The sequence below is a fragment of the Lagenorhynchus albirostris genome, chromosome 20 (genome assembly GCF_949774975.1).
Source record: "Lagenorhynchus albirostris chromosome 20, mLagAlb1.1, whole genome shotgun sequence".
Classification (NCBI taxonomy): Eukaryota; Metazoa; Chordata; class Mammalia; order Artiodactyla; family Delphinidae; genus Lagenorhynchus; species Lagenorhynchus albirostris.
This window is the reverse complement of record NC_083114.1, coordinates 12,865,528-12,875,857: the sequence shown is the minus strand read 5'-3', so window position 1 is coordinate 12,875,857 and position 10,330 is coordinate 12,865,528. Positions and strand designations below refer to the sequence as shown.

Genomic DNA, 10,330 nt, shown 5'->3' with positions numbered 1-10,330 from the left:
GTCTGGCAACAGGAGAAGGAATTCTAGAGAATGAGATTTTGAAGGCTAGCGGGACGTGATTGCAGGACTTCAACAGGACTGGGGGAAACAGAGACTCCACTCTTGGAGGGCACACACAAAGTAGTGTGCGCATCAGGACCCAGGGGAAGGAGCAGTGACCCCATAGGAGACTGAACCAGACCTACCTGCCTGTGTTGGAGGATCTCCTGCAGAGGCGGGGGTGGGGGGGTGGCTCACCGTGGGGACAAGGACACTGGCAGCTGAAGTTCTTCTGGGAAGTACTCCTTGGTTGAGCCCTCCCAGAGTCCGCCATTAGCCCACCAAAGAGCCGTTAGGCTCCAGTGCTGGGTAGCCTCAGGCCAAACAACCAACAGGGAGGGAACCCAGCCCCAACCATCAGCAGACAAGCGGATTAAAGTTTTACTGAGCTCTGCCCACCAGAGCAACAGACAGCTCTACCCACCACCAGTGCCCCCCATCAGGAAGCTTGCACAAGCCTCTTAGATAGCCTCATCCAACAGAGGGCAGACAGCAGAAGCAAGAACTACAATCCTGCAGCCTGTGGAAAACCACATTCATAGAAAGATAGACAAGATGAAAAGGCAGAGGGCTATGTACCAGATGAAGGAACAAGATAAAACCCCAGAAAAACAACTACATGAAGTGGAGATAGTCAACCTTCCAGAAAAAGAATAATGACAGTGAAGATGATCCAGGACCTCAGAAAAAGAATGGAGGCAAAGATCAAGAAGATGCAAGAAATGAAGACCTAGAAGAATTAAAGAACAAACAAACAGAGATGAACAATACAATAACTGAAATGAAAAATACACCAGAAGGCATCAATAGCAGAATAACTGAGGCAGAAGAACGGATAAGTGACCTGGAAGACAGAATGGTGGAATTCACTGCCACAGAACAGAATAAAGAAAAAACAATGAAAAGAAATGAAGACAGCCTAAGAGACCTCTGGGACAACATTAAATGCAACAACATTCACATTATAGGGGTCCCAGAAGGAGAAGAGGGAGAGAAAGGACCCAAGAAAATATTTGAAGAGATTATAGTCGAAAACTTCACTAACATGGGAAAGGAAATAGCCACCCAAGTCCAGGAAGCGCAGAGTACCAGGCAGGATAAACCCAAGGAGAAACACGCCGAGACACATAGTAATCAAATTGACAAAAAATAAAGACAAAGAAAAATTACTGAAAGCAACAAGGGAAAAACAACAAATAACACACAAGGGAACTCCCATAAGGTTAACAGCTGATTTCTCAGCAGAAACTCTACAAGCCAGAAGGGAGTGGCATGATATATTTAAAATGATGAAAGGGAAGAACCTACAACCAAGATTACTCTACCTGGCAAGGATCTCATTCAGATTCAATGGAGAAATCAAAAGCTTTACAGACAAGCAAAAGCTAAGAGAATTCAGCACCACCAACCCAGCTCTACAACAAATGCTAAAGGAACTTCTCTAAGTGGGAAACACAAGAGAAGGAAAGGACCTACAAAAACAAATGCATAACAATTAAGAAAATGGTAATAGGAACATACATATTGATAATTACCTCAAACGTGAATGGATTAAATGCTCCAACCGAAAGACACAGGCTCACTGAATGGACACAAAAACAAGACCCATATATATGCTGTCTACAAGAGGCCCACTTCACACCTAGGGACATGTACAGACTGAAAGTGAGGGGATGGAAAAAGATATTCCGTGCAAATGGAAATCAAAAGGAAGCTGAAGTAGCAAGACTCGTATCAGATAAAATAGACTTTAAAATAAAGAATGTTACAAGAGACAAGAAGGACACTACATAATGATCAAGGGATCAATCCAAGAAGAAGATATAACAATTATAAAAATACATGCACCTAACACAGGAGCACCTCAATACATACGGCAGCTGCTAACAGCTATAAAAGAGGAAATCAACACTAACACAATAATAGTGGGAGACTTTAACACCTCACTGACACCAATGGACAGATCATCTAGACAGAAAATTAATAAGGGAACACAAGTTTTAAATGACACAATAAACTAGATAGATTTAATAGATATTTATAGGACATTCCACCCAAAAACAGCGGATTACACTTTCTTCTCAAGTGCACACAGAACATTCTCCAGGATAGATCACATCTTGGGTCATAAATCAAGCCTCGGTAAATTTAAGAAAACTGCAATCGTATCAAGTATCTTTTCCGACCACAATGCTATCAGGTTAAAAATCAATTACAGGGAAAAAAACATAAAACACACAAACACATTGAGGCTAAACAATACGTTACTAAATAACCAAGAGATCACTGAAAAAATCAGAGGAAATCAAAAAATACCTAGAGAGAAATTACAACAAAAACATGACAATCCAAAACCTATGGGATGTAGCAAAAGCAGTTCTAAGAGGGAAGTTTATACCAATACAAGCCTACCTCAAGAAACAAGAAAAATCTCAAATGAACCATCTAACCTTACATCTAAAGGAACTGGAGAAAGAAGAACAAACAAAACCCAAAGTTAGTAGAAGGAAAGAAATCATAAAGATCAGAACAGAGATAAATGAAATAGAAACAAAGAAAACAATAGCAAACATCAATAAAACTAAAAGCTGGTACTTTGAGAAGATAAACAACATTGACAAACCTTCAGCCACACTCATCAAGAAAAAGAGGGAGAGGACTCAAATCAATAAAATTAGAAATGAAAAAGGAGAAGTTACAACAGACACCACAGAAATACAAAGCATCATAAGAGACTACTACAAGCAACGCTATGCCAGTGAAATGGACAACCTGGAAGAAATGGACAAATTCTTAGAAAAGTATAAAGTTCCAAGACTGAACCAGGAAGAAATAGAAAATATGAACAGACCAATCACAAGTAATGAAATTGAAACTGTGATTAAAAATCTTCCAACAAACAAAAGTCCAGGACTAGATGGCTTCACAGGTGAATTCCATCAAACATTTAGAGAAGAGCTAACACAGATATTTCTCAAACTCTTCCAAAAAATTGCAGAGCAAGGAACACTCCCAAACTCATTGTACGAGGCCACCATCACCCTGATACCAAAACCAGACAAAGATACTATAAAAATAGAAAATTACAGATCACTGATGAATATAGGTGCAAAAATCCTCAACAAAATACTAGCAAACAGAATCCAACAACACATTCAAAGGATCATACACCATGATCAAGTGGGATTTATCCCAGGGATGCAAGGATTCTTCAATATATGCAAAACAATCAGTGTGATACACCATATTAACAAATTGAAGAATAAAAACCATATGATCATCTCAATAGATGTAGAAAAAGCTTTTGACAAAATTCAATACCCATTTATGATAAAAACTCTCCAGAAGGTGGGCACAGAGGGAACCTACCTCAACATAATAAAGGCCATATACGACAAACCCACAGCAAACATCATCCTCTGTGGTGAAAAACTGAAAGCATTTCCTCTAAGATCAGGAACAAGACAAGGATGTCCACTCTCACCACTCTTATTCAACATAGTTTTGGAAGTCCTAGCCACAGCAATCAGAGAGGAAAAAGAAATAAAAGGAATACAAATTGGAAAAGAGTAGTGAAACTGTCACTGTTTGCAGATGACATGATACTATACATAGAAAATCCTAAAGATGCCACCACAAAACTACTAGAGCTAATCGATGAATTTGGTAAGGTTGCAGGATATAAAATTAATGCACAGAAATCTCCTGCATTCCTATACACCAACAATGAAAGATCAGAAAGAGAAATTAAGGAAACAATCCCATTCACCATTGCAATAAAAAGAATAAAATACCTAGGAATAAACCTACCTGAGGAGGTAAAAGACCTGTACTCAGAAAACTATAAGACACTGATGAAAGAAATCAAAGATGATACAAACAGATGGAGAGATATACCATGTTCTTGGATTTTAAGAATCAATATTGTGAAAATGACTATGCTACCCAAAGCAATCTACAGATTCAATGCAATCCCTATCACACTACCAGTGGCATTTTTTACAGAACTAGAACAAGAAATCTTAAAATTTGTATGGAGACACAAAAGACCCCAAATAGCCAAAGCAGTCTTCAGGGAAAAAAACGGACCTGGAGGAATCAGACTGCCTGACTCCAGACTATACTACAAAGCTACAGTAATCAAGACAATATGGTACTGGCACAAAAACAGAAATATAGATCAATGGAACAGGATAGAAAGCCCAGAGATAAACCCACGCACCTATGGTCAACTAATCTATGACAAAGGAGACAAGGATATACAGTGGAGAAAAGACCGTTTCTTCAATAAGTGGTGCTGGGAAAACTGGACAGCTCCATGTAAAAGAATGAAATTAGAACACTCCCTAACACCATACACAAAAATGAACTCAAAATGGATTAGAGACCTAAATGTAAGACCGGACACTATAAAACTCTTCTTAGAGGAAAACACAGGAAGAACACTCTTGGACATAAATCACAGCAAGATCTTTTTTGATCCACCTCCTAGAGTAATGGAAATAAAAACAAAAATAAACAAATGGGACCTAATGAAACTTAAAAGCTTTTGCAAAGCAAAGGAAACTACAAACAAGACAAAAAGACAACACTCAGTATGGGAGAAAATATTTGCAAACGAATCAACGGACAAAGGATTAATCTCCAAAATATATAAACAGCTCATGCAGCTCAATATTAAGAAAACAAACAACCCAATCAAAAAATGGGCAGAAGACCTAAGTAGACATTTCTCCAAAGAAGACATACAGATGGCCAAGAAGCACATGAAAAGCTGCTCAACATCACTAATTATTACAGAAATGCAAATCAAAACTACAATGAGGTATCACCTCACACCAGTTAGAATGGGCATCATCATAAAATCTACAAACAACAAATGCTGGAGAGAGTGTGGAGAAAAGGGAACCCTCTTGCATTGCTGGTGGGAATGTAAATTGATACAGCCACTATGGAGAACAGTATGGAGGTTCCTTAAAAAACTAAAAATAGGGCTTCCCTGGTGGCGCGGTGGTTGAGAGTCTGCCTGCCGATGCAGGGGACGCAGGTTCATGCCCCGGTCCGGGAAGATCCCACATGCCGCGGAGCGGCTGGGCCCGTGAGCCATGGCCGCTGAGCCTGCGCGTCCGGAGCTTGTGCTCTGCAACGGGAGAGGCCGCAGCGGTGAGAGGCCCGCGTACCGCAAAAAAAAAAAGAACTAAAAATAGAATTACCATATGACCCAGCAATCCCACTACTGGGCATATTCCCAGAGAAAACCATAATTCAAAAAGACACATGCGGGCTTCCCTGGTGGTGCAGTGGTTAAGAATCTGCCTGTCAATGCAAGGGACACGGGTTCGAGCCCTGGCCCGGGAAGATCCCACATGCTGCGGAGCAACTAAGCCTGTGCGCCACAACTACTGAGCCTGAGCTCTAGAGCCCACGTGCCACAACTACTGAGCCCATGTGCCACAACTACTGAAGCCTGCGCGCCTAGAGCCCATGCTCCGCAACAAGAGAAGCCACAACGAGGAGTCGGCGCACCACAACAAAGAGTAGCCCCCGCTCACCGCAACTAGAGAAAGCCTGTGCACAGCAATGAAGATGCAACACAGCCAAAAGCCAAAAATAAAATAAATAATTTATACATATAAAAAAAAGAGACACATGCACCCCAGTGTTCATTGCAGCACTATTGACAATAGCCAGGACATGGAAGCAATCTAAATGCCCATCGACAGACGAATGGATAAAGAAGATGTGGTACATATATACAATGGAATATTACTGAGCCATAAAAAGGAACGAAATTGGGTCATTTGTAGAGACCTGGATGGATGTAGAGACTGTCATACAGAGTGAAGTAAGTCAGAAAGAGAAAAACAAATATCGTGTATTAACGCATATATGTGGAACCTAGAAAAATGGTACAGATGAACCAGTTTGCAGGGCAGAAATAGACACACAGATGTACAGAACAAACATATGGACACCAAGGGGGGGGTGGTGGTGGTGGTGGGATGAATTGGAAGATTGGGATTGACATGTATACACTGATGTGTATAAAATGGATAACTAATAAGAAGCTGCTGTATAAAAAAATTAATTAGATTAAATTTAAAAATTAAAAAAAAAAAGCTGATGTGGCAGGGGAACAACAGACGGGCCTCACCACTCATCAAAACTAATCCAGAAGCTGAAAGAAAGGTACGCCCTTCAGACCTACCTTACACGGCTCAGCAATCAGGCTTGGAATTCTAAGGGCAGCCTTAACGGATAAGGGGACACTGCTCAAAGGGCTAAAAAGAACCCCTGCTCTGGTCCAGTGAGTCTCCCGAGATGGCTGGTCCACAGTGGTTATAGCCCCCACCAGGTATCTGACAAACAGGGACATACAGATAGAGGGGAAAACCAAAACATGGATTATGAACACCAAGGGAAACTCATTTTTCTTTCTTTTTTTTTTTTAAGTTGCAGGAACATGCAGTAGTTCAGAGGTACATTGAAAATTCTAACTATTAAAGGTGAAAAGAGAGAGAGGAGGAAAGAGGGCTCCTCTCCTTTCTACAAGGAGGAAAGAGAGCCATAGAGGAAATGGGACTAGTTAGGTGGGCAAAAGGAAGCCTGCAGTAGAGGGAGAAGACGCAGAGAAAGCAGTGTGGCATTTTGAGCTTGTCTGGGCAGGACCCAGGAGCTGGGACGTCCACCAGTCAGGGCCCCTCATCTGCTTACCTTTGGCTGATTCCTTCAGTAAGTCGGTGCAGCGCTGCACCAGGAGAGAAAACATGGCCAGGCCCAGGGCTGCGGCTTGCTCCTGGATCACAGAGCGACACTCCTCCGAGAAGCAGTCTGAGCAGGAGCAAAGGGAAGTCCATCAGTATCCTGGGGGCCAAGGGCTCCTCTTCCCTACCTTACTAGGTGCAAGTCCTTGCTTGTATCACCGAGCTCCTTGCCCTTCATCTAAGACTGGTGTTGTAATATTCCCTCTCTCAAAGGGTAGTCGAAAGGCTAAATAAAGTAATGCACGTGAAGCACTTACCACGATGACCGGCCTGTGGGTAAGCACTCAATAAGGTATTATAAGGCTCACGTGTGTAAATTCTGTCTCACATCACTTCCCCAGGATCAGTTACCCCAAGGTGAGCAGCCTGAGCCACACCTGCACGCTCTCTGCCTTTAGCTGCCTGCTGAGGACGCGAAGCAACAGCAACAAGAAGTCATATTTAATTAACTCAGTCTCTCTAATGTATACGTAGCGGGAATACAATCACCAATTAAGATCAGAAAAATACACATTTAAAAGTTATCTTCTTGAATCACCAAGCTTTGGTTCCATCCTTACCTTCTCTCTGTTCCTCCTCCTCAGAGAACACACATGAAACAAATAACCTCTTTTCACCGCATGAGTTAACTTTATATAGGACAGTGCATGGCACATAATAAGCACTTCATCAGTGTTAGCTTTAATTTTCACAAGTTCTCTCCCCTAGGGCTAAGAAATAAATCTGGTTTCCAGTACTAGCACCCTATCCCCCTGACTCTCAGCCTGCCCAACTTCCCTCTGGCTGCAGGTCAGGGAAAGGAGCCACCTTGGTGGTGGCCAGGGCTATTCTTTAGCGGGAGCTACATACACACCTTCAAACCACTGCCTGTACCTGCCCCTTGTCCGTGGCCCTCCCTGATAGGCACATCATCCAGACTTGAGAGAAACAGGCGACAAACAGAAGGCAGCAGTCCAGCCTGCAGCCTCAGCGCAGGAGACACCCTATACGCACAGGAGACGGAATCGGGGGCCAGGCTCGCTTGCTTTGGCAGCAGCTCATCTGTTAATTCCTTCTGTCTGAATACAGAACTCCCAGAATCTCCAGGTGTTAAAAGGATAATTAGCCACATGTTTGATCTCTGTCCCTGCTTGCATTTTAACCTCAGTAGCCAAGGGGGAGCCCTCCTGCCTCTCCCCTCATTGATACTCATCTTTCCAGTGGGGCCTAATTGAAGTCTTTACTCCAGGAGATGCTACACAACCACAGTTATTCCTAACCGTCTTGGCCACAGGAGCAAACATGACTGGAGTATGCAAAGCCAGCCCCAAACCACTTCAGAAAGCCCTGGGGGTGAGAAGGAACGGGCTGCTGTTCAGAAGGTCCCAACATATGAATAGCATCAGTGTGGCAACTCTTCTATAGTGGCTTTCCTACCATCTTTCCAGATGCCCAGTGGTCCCAAATGTCACCCTCTAACTTTCCAGGTCAACTGCGGCAGGCAGTAAGGAAGTGGTAACAAGCCATGTGATTAGAATAGATCACCAGTCTCATTCTTCTTCCGGTAAGGCCCTAACCCTGTGCTAGAGAGACAAAAAACAAGCATCTAAGAACAAAGCGGAGGGAGGATGGAAAGTAGGGAAGGGGAAGATGTGTAAGCCATCCCAAGGAAAAGTTGCCAACTTCTCTCCTCCACCCTTACTATAGGCAACAGGACGGTCTGTACCACCCCAGCTCAGCCCAGGCCCCTGCCAAGCACTGCCAGCAGCCTGCCTCTAATTAGCAACAAATCCCAGAATGGGAGAGTAAGTCCATAACAGAGGGAACTAGGAGAAGAGGAGTAGAGGCCACATCCTGGTAGTTGACACACTGAGTACACATTAGTGTCCCCTCATCAACTGGGCATCTTAGGCAGAAGTTACCTGCACATAGAAGGCCCTCAGAAGGGATGGAGGGGGGTATCTTAGCTCCAAGGACTGGCAGAAGCCCAAGACTACAAGAAGACACGCTCATCAGCCTCGATAAGGATAAGATGGGGCAAAGGGAGATTACTTTCACCAAGACCATTTCTATTTTTATGATGAACATCAACCTCAGGTTAGACTCCTTCTCAGAGTGCACAGGGCTAGGGCTCAAGGGGGAGAACTAACTGCTTAAGAACAATGACACTGAGGCCTCTGGGGAGTCCAGGCTGGCTCCTTTTTAAAGCTTCTTGCAATAAGGTCTGGGGACCAGGTGGGGAAGCGACAACTGGAGCCTCTCTGCTGTGCCTGGAAGGGCTCAACTACCTCTCAGGGCAGCAGCTAAAAGGCAGCTTCATGACTGCTCTGCTCTTGGCCATGGTTATGTCACCTCAACCCTTCACCCACCCACCCCCACCCCTCCATCTCCCCAGGAAGGGCCTGACAGCACTCCCTGCTGTGTTCTGGTTTGACTGATGGGGAGGTACAAATCAGTAAGCTGTTCTGCTCTGATCAAGCAGGTGGTGATATCACAGCTATCTGGGGGTCAGAATGCCTGGGTCTCCGTCAACTCTTCATACAGAGCACTTTCTGGAAGGCCTGCCCTCCTCCAAGGCTCAGTGGTACCACAGGCACTGAGCATCTACAGTGTCCTCGACCCTGTGCTGAAGGACAAAGCTACAAATAAGACAGGATCCCTGCAATCTTAGGACCTTGCAAACGGTTTATTTACTCCCAGTAACCAGGGCAACTCAGACCCAGTGCCTCCAGGGAGAAATGTATTAAGTGCTATGGTATCTTCAGGAGATGCTCTGTGCTTCACTTAGGCTTCTGTGGACTAAAAGCTGTAAGATGCCAGTCCTTGAGACGTACCCACGCTTATGCAAGTGGGTAGTAAAACAGCATCCAGATTCCCAGGTCCGCCCACTCTAAGGTTAGGAAACTGGTCCCGGTCTTACAGATGCCCGTATATATCCCTAGAGCGGCCTGGGCCAGGCCAACACGTGATGTGGGGTGGGGAAGGAAAAAGCATTGTTCGCCTTGGTATTTGCCTGGGTTCCTCTGGCTTTGTGTCAGGTAGCTGGAGCCTGACATGAACTGAGGAACTCATTAACATTGTGAAACAGCCTTTTCCCTTCTTTCCAAAAGCAGGCTTGCTCAAGGGTGTAGGGGGATGGTTCTGGCTAAGGAAGTCAGATGGAAATATTTCTTACCAAGAAAGTCACCTGAAGTCTGAACTTGGTTCTGCCCCTTCCCACATGCTCTCAGATGGGCAGGTGACCACATCTCCCACTATTCCTCTGGCCAAATACCTGCTCAAGCAGAAACACTCTTCCCGCTCCTATGTAACAGGGAGACCTTCTCATTTTTCTGAGAACATATTCATGGAAAACATAAACCAACTGTCGTCAAAGTTGTATGAAATCAGGAAATGGAGCGGCCGGGAGAAGGCTGCCATGTGGCCGGATGTTATGTATTTCTAATTAGTGCTATACATCTTTCAACAGCAAGTGTCCTTCTGCTGGGAAACACAACACACTGCCCTTGTTATTGTAACTGTCAGAGAAGTGCTTAAACAGATAATCT

The 10,330-nt window shown here is 44.0% G+C and overlaps 1 protein-coding gene across 5 annotated transcripts in view; it reads right to left on the bottom strand.

Moving 5' to 3' along the window:
* Positions 1 to 10,330, bottom strand: part of SMG6 (SMG6 nonsense mediated mRNA decay factor) — a 237,989-nt gene that overhangs the window by 132,174 nt on the left and 95,485 nt on the right. For 4 of the 5 annotated variants that reach the window (XR_009537678.1, XM_060135024.1, XM_060135026.1 and 1 more), the window contains exon 11: positions 6,754 to 6,870. Coding sequence is in view for 3 of the 5 variants with exons in the window: in XM_060135024.1 (XP_059991007.1) it covers positions 6,754 to 6,870 (117 nt within the window). In the remaining 2 variants the exon portion in view is untranslated. Of the gene's footprint in view, positions 1 to 6,753; positions 6,871 to 10,330 lie in introns of those variants that run through there. The other variant, XM_060135028.1, reaches the window with a different exon arrangement.